The sequence below is a fragment of the Prunus persica genome, chromosome G1, assembly GCF_000346465.2.
Source record: "Prunus persica cultivar Lovell chromosome G1, Prunus_persica_NCBIv2, whole genome shotgun sequence".
NCBI classification, from domain to species: Eukaryota; Viridiplantae; Streptophyta; class Magnoliopsida; order Rosales; family Rosaceae; genus Prunus; species Prunus persica.
This window is the reverse complement of record NC_034009.1, coordinates 44254384-44282109: the sequence shown is the minus strand read 5'-3', so window position 1 is coordinate 44282109 and position 27726 is coordinate 44254384. Positions and strand designations below refer to the sequence as shown.

Genomic DNA, 27726 nt, shown 5'->3' with positions numbered 1-27726 from the left:
CTACCCAATATTCAAAGAGCAATACGAATACTAAATGCATCATATAAAACTTGTATAATTTTGTCTCAACTATATCTATATGACTCTTTCATTTGTTCTTATTTGTTTCAATTATGGAACTTATTTATTCTTTATTAAGATATGTTATTTTTTTAATACAAACGATATTAAAAGAAAGGAGAAATTAAACCTAAAACCTCATATACACAAATAAATATTCTTAACCACTTAAATTACAAACGCCTTGTTAAGATTCATATGTCTATACTATTATTTAAGCAACAGAGCGAAACATCAATAACGACTAATTAATCTCAATTATATGCATCTGTATCGTTTTAATATTAATATTATTAAAAATAAAATAAAAAAAGAATTCGAATTTAAGAACTCGCGTCGTTTTGTGGTTTATTTCACAGAAATGCATCTTCAATTGTTTATATGATTAGCATTTAGCCTTTCGGTGCAAACTTCAGGTTGTCAGTTCAGTCGAGCTTCAAACAAAGACGGCCCTCCAAAATGAAAATATCCAAACCGACAATTTGCCCTCCACTTCCATCCAATCATAATATGCCATCAGGTTCCCGGTTTATATCCACATCCATGGCATTTTCATAAATTCAACAAAAAAGCAAGGGCATTTCCGTCTCTCCACTTCTCTTCCCTCTCGCCCCACACTCCACTTTCCCAACTGACTTCACACCTGACGTTCCCGCGGCCAAAGAAAACCGCCACCTTCTCTCTCCTCTTCACCACAATCATTTCTAGAGAGAGAAACTCCGATTACAGTTCTAGAGAGATAAAGTTCCAGAGCTCTACGTAGAGAAATAGAGAGAGAGGGGCCGGCATGCCAGCACCAGAAGCAGACCGGCACCGAGCCAGGGCCCGACCCGCGGTCCGAACCCGAGTCCCGCTCCGGCAGCTCCTCCGGGTCGCGTCGGTTGCATGCGGAATTCAATTCGGGTGGGCCCTACAGCTCTCGCTCCTGACCCCCTACGTTCAAGAGCTCGGAATCCCTCACGCTTGGGCCAGCGTCATATGGTTGTGTGGGCCCTTATCGGGCCTCGTGGTCCAGCCCCTGGTGGGCCACATGAGCGACCGGTGCAACAGCCGCTTCGGTCGCCGGCGACCATTCATCGTGATCGGAGCTGCCTGCATCGCCGTCGCGGTTCTCATCATCGGATACTCCGCCGATATCGGGTACTTGCTCGGCGACCGAGGCGGCGGAGTCAGGCCCAGAGCCATCGGCGTCTTCGTGTTCGGGTTTTGGATTCTGGACGTGGCCAATAATGTGACTCAGGGTCCTTGCAGAGCTCTCCTCGCTGATCTCACTGGTACGATCCTTCAATTTGAGTCTTTTTCTCTTTTTCTTTCTCGTTCTTGTAATTTTAGGAACTTCAATTTTGATATTTATCGTTCTTGTTTAGTCAACTTACAGTAAATTTGAGGAAGAATTTTAAAGAAATTTGTGGCTGTTATATTTTGCATGATTTTTAATTACAAATTAATATTTTGTGAAAAAATGCCGTTGAAAACTCATAAATTATATCCTGTGGTGAAAAATGAGAAGCAATCGTGTATCTCATTGAGATCCAGTAGTGATATTAAATGGTTCTCCATTATGCATAAATCATCTTATTCATTTGAGTAATTGTGTTTTTGATTGGACCTGTTCTTAAAAGTTAATATGAATGCATTAAGCTCTGTGTACTATAGCAAGCCTGAGATTTTGATCTGGCTGTGCAAATTAGAACTCAAGATCCACTAATGCTTATGGATTTTTTAGGTTGTTTTATGTCCATAGGGTAGCTATAAGCCTTAGGGTGTAGTATTTAGTATGCATATTTTAAGAATATACATAATAATAATGGTCACAATTGTATTTTTATTCGCCTATGCGCTAGATGAACAGACCTCCACGACAACTATTAAGTAGAGACTATGTCTGCAAAGGCTAGAATTTTGATTGCTAGCCAAGGTCATAATTGCCAAAAGACTATGAAGGCAGGAGTCTGTAATGAATGAATTCCAAATTGCTGCAAAGAAACCATGTCCTGATTACCTTTGCTTGTACCCCTGAAAGTAGACCACCATTATTTGATTTCACAGAATGGATAATGCCTACGTGAATAGAGATTTATTGATAAATTGCTATCTAACATTCTCTATGTGATATTCACAATGAAAGGAACAACTAGAAATTATGGATGCATGGATCATGCTTGATTCTTTTGAAGAACATTAATTAGCAACCTGCAAGCTTAATCTGCTGAAAGATCGGACTTTCAAAATTAACAACCAATAACACTTATCTTTTTCATATTTTCTCTTTTGTTAGCAAAGGATTATCGAAGAACTCGAGTGGCAAATGCTTATTTCTCTCTGTTTATGGCGGTTGGTAATGTTCTTGGCTATGCAACTGGATCATTCAGTTACTTGTACAAGGTTTTTCCATTTTCAATTACCTCTGCGTGCAATATTAACTGTGCAAATCTCAAGTCTGCTTTCTTGGTCGACATTGCCTTCATTGTAATTACTACGTGTGTAAGCATATCAGCAGCTCAGGAATTACCTCTGAGTTCAAGCAACAGTACTACACCCTTTTCTGAGGAAGGGCCAGGACAGTCGAGTCATGCTGAAGAAGCTTTTCTCTGGGAGCTTTTTGGGACTTTTAGATATTTCTCAGGGTCTATATGGATAATCCTACTTGTTATTGCTCTAAACTGGATCGGGTGGTTTCCATTTCTTCTCTTTGATACCGATTGGATGGGTCGAGAGATTTATGGTGGCAAGCCAAATGAAGGGGTAAATTATAGTACAGGTGTTAGAATGGGTGCTCTTGGTCTGATGTTGAACTCGGTTGTTCTTGGTATAACTTCGGTGCTTATGGAGAAGCTTTGCAGGAAATGGGGGGCTGGTTTCGTGTGGGGGATTTCAAACTTTCTCATGACTCTTTGCTTTCTTACAATGCTTGTTATTACATATGTGAACAAGGGTATTGGCATTGTGGGCCGTGATTCACCTCCAGATGGCATTGTGATAGCTGCACTGGTTGTTTTTGCAATTCTTGGTGTTCCATTGGCGGTAAGCTTACTTAGCTCGTTGAATGCAATGCATGCCTATTTGGCAATGTTTGATTAGCTGTTAAAAGGCATACACGGTTAAAGTTTTACAGGGGAGGAATGAGAATGATACGAGAGGAACATGGGAAGTAGACCTTTTAAGAGGGGAGCATCCTTTTTCTTTGCTACTATAAAATAACTTGTGGGAAAAACAGTTGGGAAGTATATTTAATCCATGTTTACAAACTTTAGTGAGCAGACTCATGGTGAGAAAAAGAATAATGTTTATTTTATGATTGTTAGTTGAGAGTAAAAAAATATCAAGGATTTAAATCAGAACAAATAAGGCTTGATCTTCATTCATTTGACCTATCGAGCAAGAAATTTTTGTTTTAGAAAAGGTCCCCTTTGGTTTTTTTTGTTTTTTTGAACTTTTTGGGAGCATTGGAAGTATATAATGATTAGAGAATGTCCTTTTCAATGCACAATGATTATGGGACTGACTATGCTTTGTGTGCGGACTCAGTTTATGAATCCAATTTACATTGCCTGAATATTTTTTGCAGATCACATACAGTGTTCCGTACGCGTTGATTTCTTCTCGTATCGAGTCTTTGGGACTTGGCCAAGGTGGGCATATCTGTAACAGAAGTTGGTGTGGTTACAAAATTTTCATTGGATTTTTAGTTGGACTTCTTAAATTGATGCTTGGTTCTTGCAGGGTTATCAATGGGTGTACTGAATCTGGCAATAGTAATCCCACAGGTAGGGACACTCTTTTTTCCTTTCAGTAATGCATGCACATGCTTCTGTGCAGGTACTATATGAACATGAAATATGTAATGGTATGAGGTTATTTTACACTTCTACAGTCGTCAACCCAAAATTAAGAGATACATGCACATATGTTGACAACTGAGTATTGTCCCAACTATTTGGGGTCGGCTATATGAATCCTAATCCCCGTCCTGTCTTGTCATTGGCTGCACTTTCATTTAAGTCATATGTTATGATATCTTTCCTGAGCATTGGCACCTACCTATGTTATAGTTGCTCTTCCTCTCCCCGTAGCACCACCTTCTATGTGTGTGTGTGTGTGTGTGTGTATAGACACTTATATATGTGCGTAAATGCATATAGTTGCTCTTCCTTTCCAGACTCTGAATAAGGATTGCATGTCACAAAAGTTTGCACCTGATAAATAGTTCATATTGAAAATCTGCATAATTTTCCATACTGTCCGGCAACAAAACATTCCAAATGTGTGCGTTGGTTTGAGCCTGGGTATTGGTGAAATTTTGTATCAGCATTACATTGAAGTTCTGTTGGATCTTTTTTGTTTAAGAATTGAATATTCAAACTCAAGCCTTTTTAACTCTGAAAAAAAAGCAACACCATTTCATGAACATGTCCACGGAATATCACTTTGAAACTCTGCACCCTTACATTGTATTATTGTGTGAAACAATGTTGGAATTGTTGTCTACTATGTGATGTAGCACAGCCCGTAGGTATTAGATTAAGCACTTAAACAATAGAACAAAGAAGAATATAAGAGATCGAGGAGAAGAAAATATACATCGAAAAGATGAAAGAAAGGGCAGAACAGTAGAACAAGAAGAATATCAGAGATCAAGGAGAAGAAAATATAGATCAAAGGGACAAAAGAAAGGGCAGAAATCAGAGAGTTCTAGAAAAGGTTTACTCAACATTCAAATCTGACTTTTAAAGAACTACATGGGGGTATTTATAGCAAACTAAAACCTATAAATAATAGGATAAAAATCCCTTCCTTAAAACAGAAATCGTAACCCAAATAAAATAGGAAACTTAAAACTAGAAATATGGGAATCTAGAAAAGTAGAAATCCTACTAGAAATTGGAAAACTAGAGAATCTAGGAAACTAACAAATACATTAGGAAACTAATAAATTTAGGTCTTACGGGTCCTGCATCATTCTCTCCTTGCGAAAAGAACTCGACTCCGACTAGTAAACAGCCACAAAATGTAAATTAACGATGGCGGCACCGACCCCTAGTATGAATAATAAGGGACTAGGGTCAGCAATCATCGATGCTCGGATCATAGACACCTTCGAGAGGCTCCACATTCTCACAAAGCTCACCAGCAGCAGTGCTGATAGTTAAAGTTTGCTGCGGACAATGAGAGGCAATATGTCCTTTGGCATGGCAATGGAAACATTTAATGTGAGCATTAGTGAAAACAGCCGGTCCTTTGTTAGGTGTTGGTGTAGTAGGGTTGGATGGTCCTGAAAACCCCGTCTTCATACTCGTAGTGGTGTGAATTTGGTTATCAGTTGCAAGTTGACCAGAATACCCAAAATGTTGTGGCAACAAATATGTCTCAGCTTCCAAGGCTTGGCAATAGGCGTCCTCCAACACATCCGGACTTGACCTACTTACCTCGTGTTTGGGATCATCTCGGAGGCCATGAATAAAACGACAAACTATAACTGCGAGCTCTTCCTGCACAACAGAACGCAATTTGTGCTCCACAAAGCAAGAATAATATTCTTGGACAGTAGAAGTACCCTGGGAAAGAGTCCATAATTGATCTAACAATTGGTGACGATAAAAAGATGGAAGGTATTGTTCTCAGAGTTTCAATTTCATCTCATCCCATAAAATCACAGGGGGTTGTTCTAGTTGTTGAAGATGGTGCTTCGCAGCCATCCATTATTGCTTTGCGTCTCCTACCAGTTTAGGTTTGGCAAACCGGATCCGTTGTGCATCGGACATATCATACCATTCAAAATAATCTTCCATAGTGGATATCCAATCAACAAAGCGAGTAGTATCCTTGCGACCATCGAAGTTGGGAGCTGTAGGCTTAGCATGATGGGCGGTCTCAAAATCCAAGTTTTTGTGTACGACGTTATATTCGTGTGGATAGGGCGGCGGGGGAGGGATAGTGGCATCCACCAGAGGAGAACCCATCGTATGTTTGTATAATGTGGTTTAGGCGCAGATGCTGCAGAAAAAATTGGTTCGGGCCGAACCATAGACGTCCCCAGAAAAGATGATGGAAGGCCTAGGTGGCCTGGGAACTTGGGATCCATAGACGGATGGGGAAGGAGACCAGCCTGTGGAGAAGTGTGAACGAACCGGATAGAACATCGGATGTGGAGGATGGCTCAGGAGTCGAGGTTGTGATGTGGTTGAGAAGCAACATCACCGAAGCTTCTCTAAATACTTCTCTAAGTAGAGGCAATGAAGTAGAGTAACAGCGGCGGAGCAAGAGGCTCTAAATACCAATTGATGTAGTACAGCCCGTAGGTATTAGATTAAGCACTTAAACAATAGAACAGAGAATATAAGAGATCGAGGAGAAGAACATATACATCGAAAAGACGAAAGAAAGGGCAGAACAGTAGAACAAGAAGAATATCAGAGATCGAGGAGAAGAAAATATAGATCGAAGGGACGAAAGAAAGGGCAGAAATCAGAGAGTTCTAGAAAATGTTTACTCAACATTGAAATCTGAATTTCAAAGAACTACATGGGGTTATTTATGGCAAACTATAACCTAGAAATAATAGGATAAAAATCCATTGCTTAAACATAAATCCTAACCCAAATAAAATAGGAAACTTAAAACTAGAAATATGGAAATCTGGAAAAGTAGAAATCCTACTAGAAATTGGAAAATTAGAGAATCTAGGAAACTAATAAATTTAGGTCCTACACATCCTGCATCGCTATGACATTTTGGGAGCAAATCTTTCTGAACTGACACCACCCACGAAACGAAACCCCTCATACTGCTGCAAGGATGTGATGGTTCTGGTATAGGTTAGTGCCTTATGCAAGCATTGAAGCCTGAACTGAAGAGCGTGCGTTGAAAAGAATCTGATTTATGCATTCGTTTTTTTTTTTTTTTCAAGACTTTCCCTTATTAGATCAATTACTCAATTGTTTAGTTGTTTTTTATTAAGTCAATACCACTGGATTGAACTCCCTTGCAGTTCTTTGTGAATAACAAGTCATTTGGCAATATGGTTCTTATAAAATTACATCTATTATCTTTTGTAAAACCAACTTTGGTCATGGATATTTGGTTTTTGTGAACAGGTGGTGGTATCCTTGGGAAGTGGACCATGGGATCAGCTATTTGGTGGTGGAAACTCTCCAGCCTTTGTTGTGGCAGCAGTTGCAGCCTTAGCCGCAGGGCTGCTGGCCATCTTGGCTATTCCGCGGTCTGCTCCTCAGAAGCCCAGAGCTTTCACATGAGGTATTTTGTTGTATCTACTATCTGCTAAACTTTTCTGTCAAAAAGATGGTAAAATCTCAATAAGTAATAAAAAATTGTAAATAGATGTTTTGTTGCCATTGATTAATATAGTCAATTAGTTGAGTTTTCTTTTGTCCTGGAAATTTGTTGCATTCTGTTTTTCCCTTTAGATATTCAAATAATTGAAAGTCCTGGCAGTGATTATATGGATGTTGGGCTCAACTTCCACTTGAAGTGCTTCCATTCAGCAAATTGTACATCAGAGCTTCTACAATATATATAATTCCTATTTGAAATTGAGGACCGTCTCCTGCTGAGCACTTGATGAAATCCCTATGTCAGAATCATAATTTTGTTTAGACATTGGGAGTCCATTTGCAATGGGTGATGTTAGACCTCTCGTTTTTAGAAGTGTGATGGGAAACAAGTTAGTCATAAAGCGATAATCTTTCGCAGACGCCGGCAAGTACATTGATGTAATAGCTGTCACTAGTGCCTGATGAGACAAGTTATCTACAATTAGTGGAGAATTTCTTCAATGAAAATCAGTCCCATCTGCTGGATTGTGGCAAATTGCCATGGAAAAGTAGGTGAAGCCTCAGCTGTAGATTCCGAAATTGCTCCTAGACTAGTTCCCTACCAACCAAAGATATGTTTCCGCTGTTTGAGAATTATTCCTCATGAAAATATCATAATTCTCTTTCTAGGCAAAGTTGATTGTGCGATGGTGGTTTGATTATGAGGTATTGGAATCTCATGCGTTTTTATGCATGAATTTGTTGTATGAATATGGCGAAATGTTCTTGGTGGCCAACAGTGAATATGTGAATTGTACTGATTGAAACCTTGATAGAGACATGTCTTTTATTCTCTGATTTTTAATTTTTTGTTGGAAAGATTGGGTCATTCCTTTGATGGGTTTATGTTTATTCTGTTCTGTTTTTTTTGTTTATTTATTATTATAATTTAAGTTTCTTTTCTACTTTGTATCCGAACCTTGGAATAAATTCTTGCCTTCATTGCTTTTATCAGTATCTATGGAACTTGTTTGCTTTGAGTGTTCCCATGCAATGTTTTCTAATCGGGCCTCTGAGAAGTGTTTGAAAAAAAGAATAAAAATATCCGTCTCTTGGGTACAGGAAATTTTTTGAAATCTAGCCAACTTTTGGACGTTAATTTTAGCCAATTTTTTTTTTTTCTCGGTCTTTTAGAATTACAACCATTCAAAGGAGGTTCGAGCGGTGTCTCAAGGGGGCACAAGCATTGCTCGATGTGAGTTGAGTGGCTATATTTCTAAATCTTCAACGGCGAATTGTCTGTGTTTTAGCTATATTACAGCAAATGGAGGCGTGGGTAGAAAAAGGGAGAGAATTATGTTCCCGTACTAGCATATTAGTAAGATCATTGAACTAGGTTGAGGAATGTCTGCAGAATCTAATTGGAAAGCATAATGGGTTTTTGCTCATAAAATACTAAGCACACACATAAACATATGGCACAACTTTCACTATAGATGATGCTACTTGCATTTCTGTTATAGATGAGATTTAAGCATATCAGACTTTTCCAGGAACGGAAAGGGAGAAGCTTTTGATGAGAGGGATAGAATCAGTGAATTTGTTCGATTTTTAGAGGAATATAATCTTTATTAATGTCAAATCCCAACAGGCCCTGTCATTACAAAAATCCTCTTCCCAAACTTGCATTGGTATTTGTATATAAAAATTCTGGGTCTTGCTTGCTGTAGCCCCACTAGAAGCACAAGTTGGTGCAAACTGTGTTTGATTGATGACGGTACATACTTGTCACTACCATTTCTTATTGCTGCAAAACTGGTGGAATTTGCATTTTTGGGAGACCCACTTTCCCATTTAAGATGCTAAAATTCGAAATGGGATTTTTTTTGCATTTGGATAAAGATGGTCGCAATAGCCATTTGTCTATAAATAACCATTCGTGCATAAATAATGCAACCCAAAAAAGAAAATGACCCGTGAGTCATTTTAAATGTGTGACAGAAGAATATGACAAAAACCATAATAATAAAAAATACTAGTTTTTATGTATGATTGGTTCTGTAAATGAAGCTCTATGGATTTTTGGATTTTGGATTTTGATTTGAGTTTTTTTTTTTTTTTTTTTTGCACTCATTTTGGTCCATTGGTTTTGTTGCTTGGGTACACATGGTATCTGACATGGGCGGGTTATGGGTTTCAGGGAAGTAATAAAATCTCGAAATGCATGAAAACAAATGAAATCTGATGCCTCTCTCTCTCTCTCTCTCTCTCTCTCTCTCTCTCAAATGGAGGGAGGGAGGGAAAAGGTTGAACTTGCTCTCTGATTCACTGCTTGTTTGGGCTGGTGGTATCTGGCAGAGGGCAGAGAGCAGCAAACAGAAGCAGAAACAGAAACAGAAACAGAAAGAGCCAAAGCTCTCTCTGTTGTGAGAAAAGGATACAAATTAAATGGTTGTAAGTGGAGCACGTAATTGTCTCCCAGTGTTCCCTTTCTCCCATCTGCCTCTTCTCCACACAGCCATCTCCTACTGTTTGTGTCATCATCCCATTCAAATCCCTTCTCAGTGGTCCCATTCCATGACTAAACACCTACCCATCAAACACATAAACAATTCAATGAAACCCTCTTCTTTTTTTAAATAATCAACATGCTAAAAAGGTGCATTAGATTTGCCACATTTTCCTCACTTGGACAGAACCCTACCCATTAACCAAAACCCACAAACCACTTGTTTGGTTAATTAGGTTAAAGCCCCCATGTACTAGCTTTCTAGGCAAAAAAATTATTTGGTGCTCTCAATCTTATTGGTGGGAGATACCTTTGGCCCTCTTCAAATCTCTCTATTTCTTCTTGTTACGTCCTAAACCAGCAACCTCATCTTTCTAGATGGCTTGGGTTTTGAGTGCACGAAAAAAGTTTGATCAACATCTCAGCATCCAGATATCCCTTGGTAATGTATGACCTAAAAAGAACCAAACATCAGAAAATGACTGGTTTCTGTTTTCTTTCCTTTTTTTTTTTGGTATACAAGAGATAATCTACTTTAAACTAATTTAACTACGCAAAGGGGGATTCGAACTCGGTGGCAGAGTGGAGAGCACAACCGATCTAGCCAACTTGACTATACCCATGTCAGTTTTTTCTTTCTTTCTTTTTAATTTTATTACTAAAGTGATTTTTATATGTGATTAGGATCTTAACAAATCTCTAAACGGATCATAGTTTCAAAGCCACTTTCAAGAGATACAAAACTCCACCACTAGTTATATTATAATAGCAATATCAATTTAGATTTACCTAAAAATCCATGCCTCACTTTCATTCCTCCTTTATAGCTAGCACAAGTAGGAGAGGCCTAGAAAGAACACTAAAAAGAGGATTTGCATGAGTTTTGGTACCTCTCAAATGGAGTTAACTAGTCATTAGCTAGTGATGTCTTTGGTGTTGTTCATGAAGTGGGTTGAAGAAGACAGCAAAGAGTAGTGCTCAGAGTGGGTTTTGGTTACATGGGTTTTGCACTTTGCACCAAGTTGGAAAATGCATGGCCAAAAAGCTCAAACATGCAAACATGTTTCCTGCCCACAAGTTAGCTAACGGTTGTTACCCATTTGTGAAGAAAAACAATACACAAAACCAACTTATAGGCTCTTGTCATTTCTCAAGCAAACAAAGGGCCTTTAGCAAATTTCTCGACCAGTTGCTTCCACTTGGCATTCTAAAAAGATAAACTTGTTTTTACTTTCTAGGTGTAGAAAACCAGACCCCAAATTAAGATGGGGGGTTTAAACAAGATTATCCACTTAAGCAAGAAAGTTAAACTATGTATGAAGTTAAACCCACTATTGAGAAAGTGCCAAAATGGGCCACTATTATCATCAAACCAAAATCATTATATTTTTGTATGGCGGTTAAAAATAAATACCAACATCTCCAATCACCTTTCTGGATTTTCTTTTCTTTTTTCTTAGTTGTATTAAACATTGTACTATGTTGAGTAAAAATATTTAAATTAGTTTTCCTTTTGTTGGTCATGCATGTTTTGAGAGAGATGAGAGAGAGAGCAAGAGAGATAGAGAGAGAGAAAATGGTTTGATTGTCGGTTGTTCCTGAGCCGCAGCAAAGAGGATCTTTGCACCTTTTTCTTCTTGGTGTATTCCCAATAAGGCAAAAACTTTGCTGCCTAAAAAGGGAAATTAGCATCTTTCACACTCATTATTACTTATATTTTTCCTATGCAGATTCTATACTTCATTACCAAAATATAGTTGTTTAGAGAGATCTAATTAAATATAAACATACTATATATATAAATATATATATAAGCAGAATATCTAACGTGTCTTGTTTATTTTATGCGTCGAGAGTTTATCCCACATTGAAAAATGAAAGCGGTACATAATAGTTGAAAAGATCTTGGACATCTTCATGGGTTGAAATTCACATCTAATAATATTACCTTTAAGAAAACATGGAAGTATAGAATATTCATTTTCTAAGAAGAAGAAAGAAGTTGAAATTAGTTTTCATTTCCAAAGTCACAAACTCTTAAAGGCTTTTGGAAAATTGTATTTGAATTATATATTCACTTTACCATTTAAAATAAAAAAGGAGATTTATTGGTATACTTTTTCTTTTAAACAAAACATAAGCAGGGTCTTAAAATATTAGAATCTTTCAAAAAGGACTAAACGTATAAGTTAAATTTACAGTAATCTGATCTCATAATTCTTTTTCTCTTGTTACAGTCTGCTTCAGATCATTTTTAGAACATGCAAAAATCTTTTTCATGCATGCATCTAAATCTTTTATATATTTTTTTGCTTCTTTTTTGTTTTTTGTTTTTGTTTTTTCTATTTTCAATTTAAAACACTCTCTATCATAAGTGATTGTAACTCAGCACCACTTTGCTTATAACATCATTGTTTATGCCAAAAACTCAATCATCATGAAGAAATTACACAAAGGGGACAAGGAAACAAAAACCTTAGCATAACACGAGAGAGAGAGAGAGAGAGAGAGAGAGAGAGAGAGAGAGAGAGAGAGAGAGAGAGAGAGAGAGATGTAAAATGATGACAATAATTGGTAGTAGAGAAGTATGAGGTGCATTGGATGGGGTGTGGGGGGGCCCCAGATTCTAATTGAAGAAACAAAATCCAGCTATTATTGCCTCTGTCTACTTCTCAGATGACAAAAATTTGGTACAGTAGTGGCTCTGCATTACCAGTTTCCCACTCCCCACAACCCATCATAATCCTGCCTAGCTACCTTCCTTCCATTTGCTTTTCAAAAAATAAAAACAGAAATCAAACAAGCTTGGAAACAAACATTATGGATTAAGAACAATTCCAGTTAAATTGATTTCCATAATTTAATTCATGTCTTCAACATAGAAACATGCACACAAAGACAAGGGAGAGATCATGTGAGGACAATATAGGGAAGGGAAAACCCCACTTGCTAATGATTAATTGGGATTAGAATCCTTACAAAAGCATATTTATATTTATTTCTTCAAATCAAAATCGATTTTAGAACTCATTTGAGATGACTTTAATAAGAAGCACTTTTGTTCATAAGCCCTTTTTTTTATACTTTTTTGTCCTAAACCCTAAACCGTAAATAATGAACCATGAACAAAGCTTCCAGCAACATCCCTTCCAACAACATCCCAATTTGCTAATGATTTTAAGTGGCGCACGTAAGGCCATAAAAAATGTTTGTTATCTTTTCGTCTGTGATCTTTTAGGTTTTTTGGTATGGCAATTTCCAGCAGCTAGTGCTTGAAGCCACTTCTCATAATCAGCTTCCCTCTTATCTTGTTTCTATAGGATAAACTTCTCTATCTATCTAGCCATCCTAGTATTACTCCACGAACATCATGCACTCAGTGGCAAGCAATTGTCTTTATAATGGGTGGTATACGTATATATATATATATATTTCTTAGATTTCGTAGTGGGAATTAATAACCCCCAAATTGGGTTGCAAGCTGGAAAATCATATTCTGTCTTTTTCTTTATTAAAAAAAATAATAATAAATCTTTTAGGTCATTGTGAAACTTCATTTTCAGTACGTGCATCTTTGCTCAGATACCCACAAAATAAAACTTATTATTTTTCCTGTTTTTGGGGAAGATACCGACATGATTTAACTTGGTAAAGTGTACTTTTATATATGTATTTGGCAACCACAATGCAAGGGTTTATTTAAACCTAACATGAAATAGTGGGATTAAAATAATGGAAAGTAATGACCAAAAACATATCAAATTTGGACAAAATAAGTATTGATCATCCATGACGTTTCATTTGGTGGAACTTGATACTCCTAAAAAATATATGCTGATTGTGTCATTTTCATTTGTTCAAGTAAATTCAAAGACTGATAGCAATCGAAAACGAAAGTAGAATTTATGTTTGTCTGTTCCCAACCACTCGGTACTTGTACCAAAAGATGCGCGGATTATCATAAACATGACCTAGTCAGGATGGCCGAGTGGTCTAAGGCGCCAGACTCAAGTTCTGGTCCTCTAACGAGGGCGTGGGTTCAAATCCCACTTCTGACATTTTACTTGTATTTTTTTATGTTTATATATATATATATATTTTATAGAAAGAAAAAGAGGAAAAGATTAGATGGGTTCCGATCCAAGGGGATTAAATCAATCATAAAATTTTAGAATATACAAACAATAATGCAATAGTATTTAATTTAGGGTTTTTATCACGAATGGTTTTTAAATTTTTTACAATTCCAAATTTGAGTCCTTTAACTTTCAAATTAATCAACTTTAAAGGGGATATCCAAGATACAAAATAAAACTCACATATTTTGCTCAACAAGGCTATATGCTCTCGTCGATGTGACTCTAAATGTGAAGCCCTAAATGGAGATAATATGGTCTTATTGAGTAAAACATGTGTTGTAGGACTAAAATAAGCTATATTTAGATGATAATATCTCTTTAAAGTTAGGATCACGTAATCATATGTAATCAATTTTATCAAAAAATTTATCAAAATACGATAATAGAGACCAAAAAATAAAAAACCACATTAATTAATTTAAAAGTTTGAAAACTAAAATGAAGACTTTTAAAAGTTTCAAGCACCACTTTGTGATAAAAATCCTTTAATTTATTCATATTTTCTCAATTGACCTGTGTTTGAGCCTCGTTGACCGATCATGCATGTTTGGTTTGTGTTATTTTATTTTGTATTTATGTCAAAACTAATCAGCCGTGTTCAATTTGACTCGCATATACAATGAATAAGAAGTTGAAAGTAAGTCTGAATTCTTTCTAAGTGGAGACAATATTTGATGACAGTAAGACAACGTGTAAAATTTATCTGTATATAAACCTCAAATTGTAAATGATGAATTCTTGACTTAGCACACATGTTATAATTTGTGTTGACTAAACATCGTGGCACATACTAATTTATTATTCAAATGGTATGTCTAAATAAAATCATACATTTGTCAAAATCATAAGTAGCCACCTGGATGTCCAAGTAATATAATGACTAATAAAATAATTTATATAATCCTAAGAGCATCTCAGGTAAGCCTAGGTCCATTATCTCTAGACTAATTTTAAATTCACATTAAGAATCACAGTTTGATATATATGTAAAAATAATTTATTAAAAATATTTAAAAAAAATTTTATACACACATATCAAACTACTATTGACAGGAATATATAAAATTCTACTTATTTGATAAAGAGATAAATATTTTCTTTAAATAATGGCTAGCTATTGGATAGCATGTCATTGACCTAAAAAAGCAGAGGCATTCCACCTCGCTTTAGTGACACTTGTGAAAGGGCCTATATTGTTAGGGTTTTCTTTACACTCTTAGCAGACACCTCACTGCTTGACCTTAGGTGTTCTAGGGATCGTTTATAAAATGGAAGGGACTTGCAATTCAAGTGATCAAGAAGAATCTCATATCGCTTATGTAAGAAATTAAATAAAAATAAAGCCCCATTTTATAAATGTAGATTGCCAAATCAGCTCAAAAAAGTTTTCACCCACATTAAGAACAATATATTGTAGAAAACATAAGTGGGATTTGTTTTGTATTTATTTTATATAGTTGTGCTTTCCTTAAACATATATTATCTTCAATCAAAGCATGCATGGTGTTCCTCATCTTTTAAGCCTTTTAAAAATGGTATTCTTTTTGCAAGGGAATCTGCTTACAAATATATTGCTGGGATATTATCAATCAAAACCATCATTGTCCAACCCATCATAGTGAAAATGGAAATTGGAATCGAACAAATTCAGGCCACGTACATTTCATAAATATATAATATGTATTTATTTTTTGGAGACCGTCGACAATTCGACACGTGTCGGGCATCTCAGACTACTTTTGTTAAGTTAAGTAGCCAATGGCATCACATTATGTGCCAAAAGAACAATTTTCCATGGATTAAGAAAAGGACTAATAAGAAACATGGCAAAATCAAACCGCCCCAATGAATTAGTGGTAGGGTTTTCATTGCATTGCACCGAAGGAATTAATTCAAACAACAAGCAACAACAAAAAAGTTGGTAAACAAGGATTAATTAAAGAAATCAAATTCCTTTACTTGGTTGTTTGCTTAATTAAAGAAGTTAATTGCTTAATGTGGAAAATTAAGAACATAAGTGTCTAATCAAAAACCACCCTCCCAGAGAGAGAGAGAGAGAGAGAGGGCCGTTGGTGGTATAAGTGAAAGGAAATTAAAGGCTTTATTGGGGCAGTGGCCACTACATGAAATGGATGAATGCTTTTATCATAACAAGTATTGAGAGAATAAGGACCTTTTCTGCTCTAGGCAAAGAAAGGAAGGCAAGCACAAGAATGGCTTTAATTTGTGTCAAACGCCAACTCATATAGATTTATTTCCTTTTTTTTTTCTTGTACGCCAAAATGCCCTAGACAGACAAATTATATAAAAAGGGTGTACATTTTGTACATCTCCATCGGTGAGGGTGACCCACCGACCCCTCTGTTTATGCCTCCACATGGAAAAAAAACACTTCCCGAAAGTCGTGATTTACAGTAGAATTCTGACCTAGCTATGGCCTAATTCTTATCCATTGGCTTTGTAGCCGCAGCAACTTTTACCCTGTACTTACATTCATTGTCAATGTCATTGTCATTGTCATTGTTTTTTTTTGCTCCATCTTTTTTTGTTACGAGTAAAATTACTGGCTTGTACTTTCTTACATGGGTTTTACTCTTAATTCTGGTTAGAAAACCACTAAGCTCAAGTGTTTAATTTGTTTGGAAATGAGTTCGCAATTGACATCTTTGTGATAAATAGATGGATTGAGGAAGACAAACATATAAGGAGTGAGAAAATGGGGATTAATATTGACTCAAAAAACCTCTATTTCCTACTAATTGACATAATGACGTAATCCGTGACTCATTCATATTCATTTCACTGTAGCCACTTTGAATATGTGCCCTTTGTTGTAATGAACATGTGGCAATGCAGTGGTTTATTCTCGTGTTGTTAATAGTGATCATCAATGGCGGATTTAGAAATTTTTCAGCAAAAGTACAATATTTAAAAGGCTAAAGGCTTTAAAATATATATATTTTTTAAATACTCTTAATCTAACCAAAATCAATACCAATTAATCTAATCAAAATGCGTATCAAATTATCAATTAAATAAATTAATCATAATTAATCATACCTCAAATCTTGCGTCACACAACGTCTTCTTACTTGAACTTGCTACTAATCATACAAATACAGAGAGCCTTTTGCACAACAATGCAAGTCAAACGTGTAAAGAAATAATATTAATTTTATAAGAACTTTAAGAAAATATCAGCGTTTATGAAATACAATATTGTAGTCATCTATTTGCTGGAGTATAATTAGACGACTCTAAACATTATATTCATGGTATCCATATACTCTAATACCTTTACGACTGAAACCATTACATGACATATAATTGGACTGACACAAGACTTGCACCCTTCGAAACATGCTCGATGTAGACACAACTAGGTGGAGCCCAATATCCAAACTTCCAACAAAGAACTACCACTTGTCAATATACAACACGAAGAAAAGAACTAATTAAGTACTAGTTTGTCATTGACCCAAAAAAAAAGTATTGGTTTGTCAAAGACACATAACACCTTAGAGCAGTTCCAGCGGGAGGGCCTAGTCCGGGCAAGACCTTTAGGCCCCTAATCCCGTTTTCAGTGACCAAAGCTTGCCAAGTTAAGCGCTGGATTTCACAAGCCCGGACAAGATCTAAGGCAAGACTTGCTTGGGCTACTGCCGAGACAAGATGACTTAATGTTGATGTCATTGTGACGTCAGCAGTCAATTTAAATAATAATAAAAATTGAAAGAAAAAAAAAACCAAAAATTTTAGAATTTTTTTATATTATAAATACCTAGCCATATTAGTCATTTCCCACACCAAAACTAGATACAAATTCATCTCCGTATATCTCATGTGAATAGTGGTTGTTCTTGGATTGCCATGGCAATGGGTGGAAAACAAAAAAAATAAAATTACTAGAGCGAGCACTATTCATGTGAATAGTAACAACTCTTGCCTCCCCTTATCTTTTACCATGACAAATGGGTGGAAATGCTCTCATAGATCATCCTATACTCTATCACTTACATAATGGCCTCTTTTGGTCTTTAGTTTTGGTACTTTACAATTCTTCCAAATCTCGTGTATTTCCTTATCTCTTTATAATATCTCTCCATAAGCGCAATCTTATAGCGGGGCCTTATAACTTCAGTAGTTAAAAGCATTTATACTTATATATGATGTTCGAATCCTCATTTTCTAATGGACACATATGAAAGAAGAAGGAAAGAAAAAGACCACATACACAAGCATAAATACATTCAAATGTATATATGTATAGCTTAAGTATTTCATTACTTAACCCCTAATTGTACATTAGTAGGAGGTAATATCTGTATAGAATTTCATGTTCATGAAATGGATATATATAACCATGTGGACGTCCGGATGTTATTATTATGTGGATGTTATTGTAAATAAGAAAGAAAACAAGAAGTAGTAGAAAATACATGACATTCGATATGGTAATAACGTCTGAACGTCCCCATAAGAAAAAATTTATATATATTTATATATATATATATATTTGAAAAGTGAAAAATTATATAATGCATAAAGGGAAAAGCCATGGGAGCTCCACCCGTGCACTCCCCACTCTCTTGCTGTACCCACAAGCACAAACCCTATATAGCTTTCGACAGACTATACCATAATATATAGCATTGCCGTGCTGACCAGAAGCACCCTACTCAATATATAAAAATCCAAAAAACTTCGATCGTGCAACATTCAAAGATGCCAATCGTGTTTCTTTCAAGAACAGACTGCAGTGCCGTAATGGATTTTCCATAGGGGTCCCCTGCATGGTGCTCTGCTTTGCATGGACCATTTTAGCTCTCTCTCTCTCTCTCTCTCTCTCTCTCTCTCTCTCTCTCTTACCTGCTTTTATCTATTATTATTTTCACTAAAACATCCACTAAGGGGCCTACACGTTGTAGGGTTTTTTATTTTATAGTGGGGCATGGTACACTCAAAGGGAACAAACAGTCTTTTGTAGGGCAACGTGAGCTACAGGACCATGGAAGTTTGAAAATAAAATAAGGGGTGGGTGGGGAGGCTCTTTCTCCTTTGTCTCTTATAGATGATTATGTTTTCAGTTTCTCCAGATAAGAACCGACCCATCATCTTGGAATGTTTCAATAAACTCCCAAAAATTGTTGGTCTTTGTTGGCCCACTTTGTGTTTCTCACTATAGCACACCATTTTATAACGTCGTGTCAATTTATAAAACGGTGATAAGAAGTTTAGTTGTGATAGAAGATGAGCCACGCACGCACTTCTCTTTCCCACCATTCTCGATTAGGCCGTAATAAGGTCAAGTTTGGTGGATCGTATTAGTCTGAGTTTGATTATTTCAATTAACATGAAGCGGTTGAATTTATTAAATTAGATAATAGTCTAACGTATTATGTTTTACAAGTCCCTTCTTGAATAGTAAAATTCATAAAAATTAATTTGAACTTAACTGCAATTCAGTACAAATCGAACCACCAAACTCAGTAGAATATTACCAAAAATAAATAATAATATTGATCAAAATGTGAAATCAAATACTACAAACCTCTTTTTTCTTTTCCCATTTATTTTTCCTTTCCAAATATATATATATAAAAACGCATGAATGGGAGGACACACAACATCACTGTGGCTTTGATGCACAACACGTGGATGATAGGGGGCTACAAAAAGCAGCTCAAGCAAATGCCTCATAATGCTTCAAGATTGGAAAGTATCTTTGATATCTGAAATGAAAGGGAGGCAAATAATAGATGCCACTCTCTCTCTCCAACTTAATAGTGGGGTTGACATTTGTTTTTGACCCTTTTATGTTAATGTTTTTGCGGTTTGACTGTTAGGGTTAGTTGGGCCTCTCCTCCAATTAAAATTGGTACGTTATTCTTAATTGAACAACGACTAATCGGGAAGTGAGAGGGGGGAGGTGGGAAAGAAGTCCAAGAAGCTATGAACTCTATGGAGTGGAGGCAAAGAGTAGTTAAAAAAAACATTCTTTATAATTCTTTTGGGAGAGGGTTTGCTGTGGTCAAACCCTAGCTTTTAGTGCATGAGTCAAAGCACAAAGCTTAGTCATATATATTGTTTGTTCAAAAACGCTAACAATGTTGGGCATGCACAAGTTAGAAAATGACATGGATTTGAGCCTGGAACATGAATTAGTCTTGGCTGTTTTTCACACGGAAGCATACCCCATTGGCAGTGGTGTAGCAAAATTGAGAGAGTTTGAATGGTAGAAGCCAAGAACATAAATATCTGTACGATCAGTTGGTCACGGTTGAATAACAAGAGGAATATGTATACGATCATCTCATACATTTTGAAAATCACATTTTTGTTTGTTTATGTGATGAACAAGGGCATATAGTTGGGTATTTGTACTGCCAATTATAGAATTGGAATGAGGGAAATTACCCAAAATAAGTACAAAAAGATGCTCATTCTGACTTTTCAAGGGGTATACGAGCAAATAAAGTTGCAAACACTTACTAAATGACAACAAATGCTTCATGCCATGCCAAAAGACACCAATTAATAATTGGAATGAGGGAATTAGCCAAAAATAGTTTATGTGTGGGAACTCATATCTGGAATGGCTCTGACGAAGTCATCACAAGGGACTTTTATTCACTAATCCAAAAGAAAAAACAAATAGAAAAGAAAAGACGAGAAAAGAGGAGGGAACATAGAGGCATGTACCGAGGCACTTCTTCTTCCTCCTCCCCTCTGTCAGCCTTTTTCTTTGGGACAAGAGAGTGGGTGATAATTGAACTCTTACCCTAGGTGTCAGATAATTGTTTTACGACCGAAGTTATAAGTTCCCATCTCTTAAAATTCTTGATTTGGTAGCATGGTTGTACTCATACCTACTCAAACAGGCATGAACGAAATAACTTTGCAGGAAGAGAATTCATTGTGTTGAAGAATAGTGGGATAGAAGTTTATGAAAATTTATATGTGAAATAAGGATACTCACAAGCCCAGTGGCAGTTTAGCCCACTCGTAACTTGAAACCATGGAGTCCGCAATGGGTCAAGAATTTTAGATGCTAAAGCTGGAATGGGCTTGTGTGATAAAGCTAGAATGGGCTTGTGTGAACTTTGGCCTAACCCATTTTTCAGTTGGGAGCTTGATGGACAATAAAATTAGATTTTGATAGTCATATTCCCTCCTAGCGAAATTCTATAGCGAGGGGTGCCATATATAGAACCCTTATGTAAATTTTTATATTAGCCACATGATTATTTCATTAAACTTAAGTGAAGTTACTATTTAGATAAATCATGTAGCTAATATGAAGGTCCACATATGACACTCTCACCAAGTATTAAGAGAAAGCAAAAAGTGAGAGTAGGAGAGAGCCAATGAAATGATAAGCTTCCGTATTTCTCTCAAACCTCTTATCCCTTCAAAACCCAGAAAACACTTCAACCCAATGGTTTTCTTTTTGGATTTGGGAGGTTTTCCCCCATATCTCTTCAGAAAAATAAGGGATTGGTTGATTCTGCTCCTCTCCACAAACCCCCCCCCCAAAAAAACCACGGTTATGTTGTGGAGAGCTTTTCCCTTCCAATTTTTTGTTCTTCCATGTTGTTGGCATGGTTAATCTAACCCCAGTTTTTTGGGGTTTTTTTTTTTGGGTTTATGTGAATTTTGTAAGGTTATTTCTACTACAATAACAATTAGCCCACCACTGCAGCATATAAATATTAGGCTATTAGCCCACGTATGCATGTCTTTTCTTATTTTAATATCAGCACATTCACCTTGCCTGAGAGAGTAAATACTTCAAACCATTACACTAGTGAGTCCTTTCCACAATATGAGATATTTAATACAAAAGAAATGGTGGGAATTTCAATAAGGAAGGAATTAAAGTAAGCTTGGCTTCTCTGTTCTCTTTTCTCTCTGCTACCAAAACTCTCTATTTTCATCTCATTGAACTTGATAAGGAGGCAAGAGGAATCATAGACTCTTCTTTCACTTCACTATTGTACATTTCATCTATTTTTTCAGAGAACGTGGAACCATTTTGCAAAAGTCATGACATTGATATGCCAGATATGAATGCTCGTTATAAAATTGGATTCGTACTTGCTTTTGATATATTTATTTGTTTAAAATTAGGGTTTATAATTGATCCCAACAAAAAAATAAATAAATAGCCCACCCCTGTAAATATTCCTGAATCCGCTATTGCCCATACCCATGACTCAGAATTCTACCTTGATTGTGTGTTGGATCTTCTCTGATTTGGTTAGATCTATCTCATAGCTTTGGGGTTCTACTTTCTTGAGGATTAGGGGTTACTTGTTGGAGGAGAAGCCAAGATTTGATTTTCACAGAGTTTGGGTGTTGGACTCCTAGGACCCGTTTGATTCACGGAACGAATTTGAGGGGAAATCACTTCCAACATCATTTCCCAAGGGATGAGAAATGAAAGATTCATTTCCCATGTTTGGTAATGCCGAGAAAATAACCAGGAGATTTCACTTTATTTCTTTTCCCATATTTGTTTTGAGTAGAAATGGAAAACAAAGTTTGTATAATTTTTCAATTATACCCATATTAAATCAAATAAAAAAAGATTGCTTTTAATGATATATTGTAATTCTAAATTATTAATGGGGACTAAATGGTCATGAAAAATGTGCATTGAATGTTGGCTCATTTTCTCAAATTTTCCCAAACTTTCTCATAAGGAGGGAAAACAAAACCCAAGTTGGAAGGAGGGCTTCACATTCCCCCTTACTTTTCTATGTGCTAGGCAATCATTTCTTATGCATAGACTCACCAAATATGAGAAAACAATTGATTTCGCATCCTCAAGTCTCCTTTCCTATGAACCAAACGGGCCCTAGTAGAAAGGAGATTGTACTGGATACTTCGGTATGGGAAGGAATTGAGTGGTATACTCTTTCTCTTGGGGGCGCTTTCTCTTTCTCGTTTTAATAACGACAGAGGTAATTTGCCGATTGCTAGGAGCCCTTTTTGATACTGGTATTGATGATTATGCTTGCTGTCTGGCTTTGGCATCTAATGAAGCTCTCAAATCAAGAAATCGAACATGTAGTTTTCTCTAAGGAAGCTCACAAATCACCTTTCAAGGAAAGAAAATTCCCATGGTAAAATTGGAAAGTTAGTTACTTCAGATATAGTACTGAAAAACCATCGGAACCCAAACATACGCAATAATTACCACATCATTACACCCTCTCTCCGACAACAATTCAGATAAATATATACACAAGTGCGTACACCTTTGACCACAGCTGCGTACGTGTTGACTACTCAATGGCCGCACCACACGTAGCTTAAAATAAAGAAACGGAGCTCCTCCCTCCTCCGCCAATCAAAACGCGCCAACACACAAACCCGTCCGCGGTAAAAAAGACCCACCCAAACCCAACTTCGCTGCTGCTCCTCAAAGTGCTTAACCAAACCCACACACCCCTCTGTTTCTGCAATTTTTTTTTTCAAAGCCTACAAATTCCACTGTCCCTACAATCTTCTCAGTCCACCGCACCAGACCCGATTACCATTTCCATTTCCAAGCCCGACCCGACTTCATTTTCCCCGAACATTTTTTTTCTTTCTAAGTTTGTTTTTATTATTTTTTAATATTTTGGAGTTTTGAATCTGATTTAGTGGATTTGAGAGAGGGATTTGGATTTCGACCATGTTACGCCTCTGAGGGTTTTTTGTCGGAGATCGATCAATGGCGTCGATCCGGCGAACTCTATCGCCGGCGTTCAGAGACCGGCCGTACGTGAACGGCGTCGGGTCTCCATTTTCGGTACAATCGCCGTCGCCGAAGCTTCTGTCCAGCTCCAGATATTCACCCCCTTTTCCGTCGGCGATTCTCGCCTTCACCGTCACCATCCGGCGCTTCGTCGCCGGAGTTCTTTTCCACCGACCTAATCGCAAAGGCCAGCAATGGCGTCGAGTGTTCTACAGGTGCTTGCTCTTCTTCTTCTTAGGGTTTTTGCTCGGTCTGTTGCCGTTCGGCCACGTGGACGACGATGAAGAGATTCGAGGCCGGAGCTTCAATTTCGACATCAAGCCTTCGCACGTTAATGTGCAGTTCGACAACGACAACACGGATCGCGTCGTAAAACGGAGGGAGGATCTCGTCGTCGACGTGAGCCTCGGCGTGGTGGAGAGTAGAGGGGAGTTGGTGCCGAGGAAGCAGCTGATTATTGTGACGCCGACGTACAACCGCGCGCTGCAGGCCTATTTCTTGAACAGGTTGGGGCAGCTGCTGAGGCTTGTACCTCCGCCGCTGCTTTGGATTGTGGTAGAGAACAAAGCGGCGTCGTTTGAGACCGCCGAGATTTTGAGGAAGAGCAGCGTGATGTATAGGCATTTGGTGTGTGGCAACAACTTGACGAGCGCGAAGGACCGAGGCGTGTATCAGAGGAACACGGCGTTGGAGCACATTGAAAGGCATACACTTGATGGCATTGTGTACTTTGCTGATGATGACAATATATACTCGCTCGACTTGTTTGATCGCTTGAGAGACATTAGGTAGATATCTTCTAAATTGAGCTCATTTCACTCATTTTAATCACTTTTGCTTCTGTTGGTGTTTGTGTTTGCTTCACTTGCTTGTTTTGGAATGGTGGTTTTCCTGGTTTCTCTGTTAAATTGGTCTGTTATTGCAATTTTAGCAATTGGAGCTACTCGGGTCTTTTTTTTTATTTTTTATTTCTATTTCATGGCTTTCTTGCATCTCTGGTTCGAATATTTTTGTACTGAAGAATGGTAGCTGGTGCTACTCTTTCCCTTCACTAAACTTCATTTTGTTAGAATTTGCTTTAGTTGATAGATTTCATATAGCTTCCCACATTTCTTCATATCTACAAACGAACATGTACAATTTACCAGTACTATGATCGTTTAGGTAGTGGATTTTTATGATTGTGTCTTCTTGCTTTGGTCAATTTTATGATTTTTATTCAAGGCCCTTCCCTTTTTTTCTTCTTATCTTTCTTGTACCATATTTTGATCTCTTTCACTAAATTAAATTGTTTAGCTTGAGTAGGTTGTTGTTTGTTTGGGGTTCCTCCCACTGGTTCATAAAAAAAAAATTGTTTAGCTTGAGAGATGTGAATGTAGTTTTGTATATCACATGATTTTAATAGGCGAGTAAAGAAAGCCCACAAATTTTCTCTAAGCCCGCCTTGGTTGAAAGATGGGAAAAGTAAAGAGAGTTGCCTCTTTGGACCATTCTGTTCAAAGGAGAGTGAATACAACAACAATTACTGAGTTACTTCTGTCTCTTTGAGAAACCGTCACATATTGGTTTTCATGAGCACCATTTCGTTCATTCTACAAGTTGGCTTCTCTATGTGCTGTTAGTGTCTGAACGTGTTTGCAGAATGTTACAAATGCCAACTTCAATCTTGATGAATTTATGCTGCCCTGCCTGCCTTTGAAAAAAGAAAGAAAAAACTCTACAGCTAATTCATGCTTTGATCTGTTTTGAAGCCGTTTCGGAACTTGGCCAGTTGCTATGTTAGCACAAAGCAAAAACAAGGCTATATTAGAAGGTCCAGTATGCAATGGGACCCAAGTAATTGGATGGCACACCAATGAGAAAAGCAAGAGACTCCGTAGGTTTCATGTTGATATGTCCGGATTTGCTTTTAATAGCACAATATTGTGGGATCCAAAGAGATGGCACCGCCCCACTTATGTTCCAATTCGACAATTAGACACAGTGAAGGAGGGTTTCCAAGTACGGGTCATATCATCCCATTTGTTTGAGTCATTTGCGATATCGTCTTAATTTTTCTTGCTTCTCAATTATTTTTCATGCACTGACATTGCTCTTCCTTTTCATCTTCAGGAAACCACTTTTATAGAACAAGTTGTGGAAGATGAAAGACAAATGGAAAGTATGCCAACTGGTTGTTCAAAAGTAATGAACTGGCATCTGCATTTGCAAGCTCATAGTCTTGTTTATCCCAAAGGCTGGCAACTTCAGAAGAACCTAGATATTGTTCTCCCCATTAAATGATAGAACTCACTAACCGTGCAAGTTTGATTCCTATAGCGGGAGAAAGGTATGAAATTTTGATTCTCTAGAATTCAAAATTGAATTTTGAAAATAATGTACCTCATGCTCAAGACTCCCTTATGCCATATGTATGCAAGTAATTATCAGTAAACACAATCAATTAAAAGGTTCATATGGTAGTTTTATCTCTACTGCCATAAACACCATTTAACATTGTAGAATAAATTATCTAATATAAGTACATTTTTGTGACAGTTCTCGAATTTCATGTTGGTGGTTCTCTGCCCCTGAATAGATCATTGCTTGATTTTGGTACAATCAAAGCATTTAAGCAGCCTAGTAGAACCCGACAGGCAACGACAAACAAACAGAAGATTTACGGTTTTTGTTTGTAGATTTTTTTTTTCCCTGCATGATATTCTTTTACAGAAACGAAATTTCGTTTTTGTTGTAGATTTCTTGGTGTTTGATATCGTTTCTTTGTTCTTTTCAAATTGCTTAATATTCAGAACAGTTCGTACACCCCACCAAAATAGGGTAGGGGTTAGGTTTGTTATGGATCCCATACTTGTATTTTACCCAATCAAGCAAAAGGGCTTGTCCTAAAATAGGTTCACATATTCAAGTAAAAACCGTTCTGCTTTTGGCATTCTCCTTCCTGTTGGGATCTAAAATTCAACTCTAGCATTTTGTTTGTTACTTCGTATGGGAACACAATTATCATTTGAAGTTGATGGGTTGAATAAATCAACCTAACCTTCTTGCTTCCGGTCATTTGAAAAATAAAATTACGAACGAGAACAAGTCCGGGTCTTGCATAGTCAACATCTCGAATACATATTCCACTCACAATTGAAAAAAAATTAATCACATGGTCTCTTCGAATGAAATTAAGTTTGTCAAACGAAGCTAATAACCCCATGTGAAATAATGGTGCCAAATCTCTACTTTGCAGTTACTGAATTAGAGTTTAATTTGCCAAATATTCAAGATAAACACAGTGCAAACCAAACATGATTAAGACAAACATGAAACAGGTCGTGTCCTCAGTGTGATAGACACGTTTACAGATACTATGCATTATTTTTCTTTAAGAAAAAGGAAAAGTTCTCTTTCAACGATCAAATTTGATTGATGGTTAAGCACGCATTAATGATAAAATCATTAATACACAATTTTTTCTTGAATTAAAATTTTTTAATAAATACATTAACGATAATGAAGCAAATCAAGAAATAATTAATAAAACAAATCAAAGATTAATTCATTTTAATTCGACTGTAAAATAGCCACTTTCTTTCTAATGGTAATATTAGTAAAAAGAATACTTTTTGTGACTTGAGTCTAAATTTTTAATTTAAAAAAAAAAACACAAACTAGCACATGAAAAAATGTGGAAGAACTCAACCAACTGAGCTATGTCTAACTTACCTATTTTATTCTCATTAGGTGCCTCTCCTAGACCACCTAGTTGCAATTAATGAATCTTCACCATACACAAAACAACCTTACAGAGAACAAGCTCGACCCCCCTCCTCTCTCTCGATCTCTCTCCATTTCTTTCTCTACTCCCTTTTTTCTCCCTCTCCCTCTTCCCCAACATCCACTGTAGATGACAAGGTCAGCGGCCAACAAGAGGGTCCAGTGAGGAAAGGAAGAGGGAGAAAAAAGAGAAATAGAGATACAAAGGGAAGGGTATACGCAAACTAGCCCATATCA

The 27726-nt window shown here is 36.9% G+C and overlaps 2 protein-coding genes and 1 non-coding gene across 4 annotated transcripts; all 3 read left to right on the top strand.

The window, feature by feature from the left end:
• LOC18791899 (sucrose transport protein SUC4) lies at window positions 626–8945 on the top strand. Of its 2 annotated transcripts, none has more exons than XM_020560480.1 (6): window positions 626–1334; window positions 2339–3084; window positions 3629–3692; window positions 3784–3827; window positions 7155–7314; window positions 8526–8945. In XM_020560480.1, the coding sequence occupies exons 1-5, from the start codon at window positions 848–850 to the stop codon at window positions 7311–7313; spliced, it is 1500 nt and encodes a 499-aa protein (XP_020416069.1). In that variant the 5' UTR covers window positions 626–847; the 3' UTR covers window position 7314; window positions 8526–8945. The 2 variants fall into 2 exon arrangements, with proteins under 2 accessions (XP_020416069.1, XP_007223389.1); XM_007223327.2 differs by lacking the exon at window positions 8526–8945 and adding an exon at window positions 7513–8264.
• TRNAL-CAA lies at window positions 13815–13898 on the top strand. Its single transcript has one exon. It is a non-coding gene; the product is annotated as a tRNA-Leu (tRNA).
• Window positions 23206–26665, top strand: LOC18793857 (probable beta-1,4-xylosyltransferase IRX9H). Its single transcript, XM_007222664.2, has 4 exons — window positions 23206–24512; window positions 25476–25725; window positions 25837–26053; window positions 26263–26665. The coding sequence occupies exons 1-3, from the start codon at window positions 23701–23703 to the stop codon at window positions 26005–26007; spliced, it is 1233 nt and encodes a 410-aa protein (XP_007222726.1). The 5' UTR covers window positions 23206–23700; the 3' UTR covers window positions 26008–26053; window positions 26263–26665.

Bases quoted from the DNA above. Each gene is read 5' to 3' on its own strand.
- LOC18791899 (XM_020560480.1), top strand. From the start codon at position 848: ATGCCAGCACCAGAAGCAGACCGGCACCGAGCCAGGGCCCGACCCGCG. The intron at 3,085-3,628 runs GTAAGCTTACTT...TATTTTTTGCAG, and splicing joins TTCTTGGTGTTCCATTGGCG to ATCACATACAGTGTTCCGTA. The intron at 3,693-3,783 runs GTGGGCATATCT...TGGTTCTTGCAG, and splicing joins GTCTTTGGGACTTGGCCAAG to GGTTATCAATGGGTGTACTG.
- LOC18793857 (XM_007222664.2), top strand. From the start codon at position 23,701: ATGGCGTCGATCCGGCGAACTCTATCGCCGGCGTTCAGAGACCGGCCG. The intron at 24,513-25,475 runs GTAGATATCTTC...TCTGTTTTGAAG, and splicing joins GATCGCTTGAGAGACATTAG to CCGTTTCGGAACTTGGCCAG. The intron at 25,726-25,836 runs GTACGGGTCATA...TTTCATCTTCAG, and splicing joins CAGTGAAGGAGGGTTTCCAA to GAAACCACTTTTATAGAACA.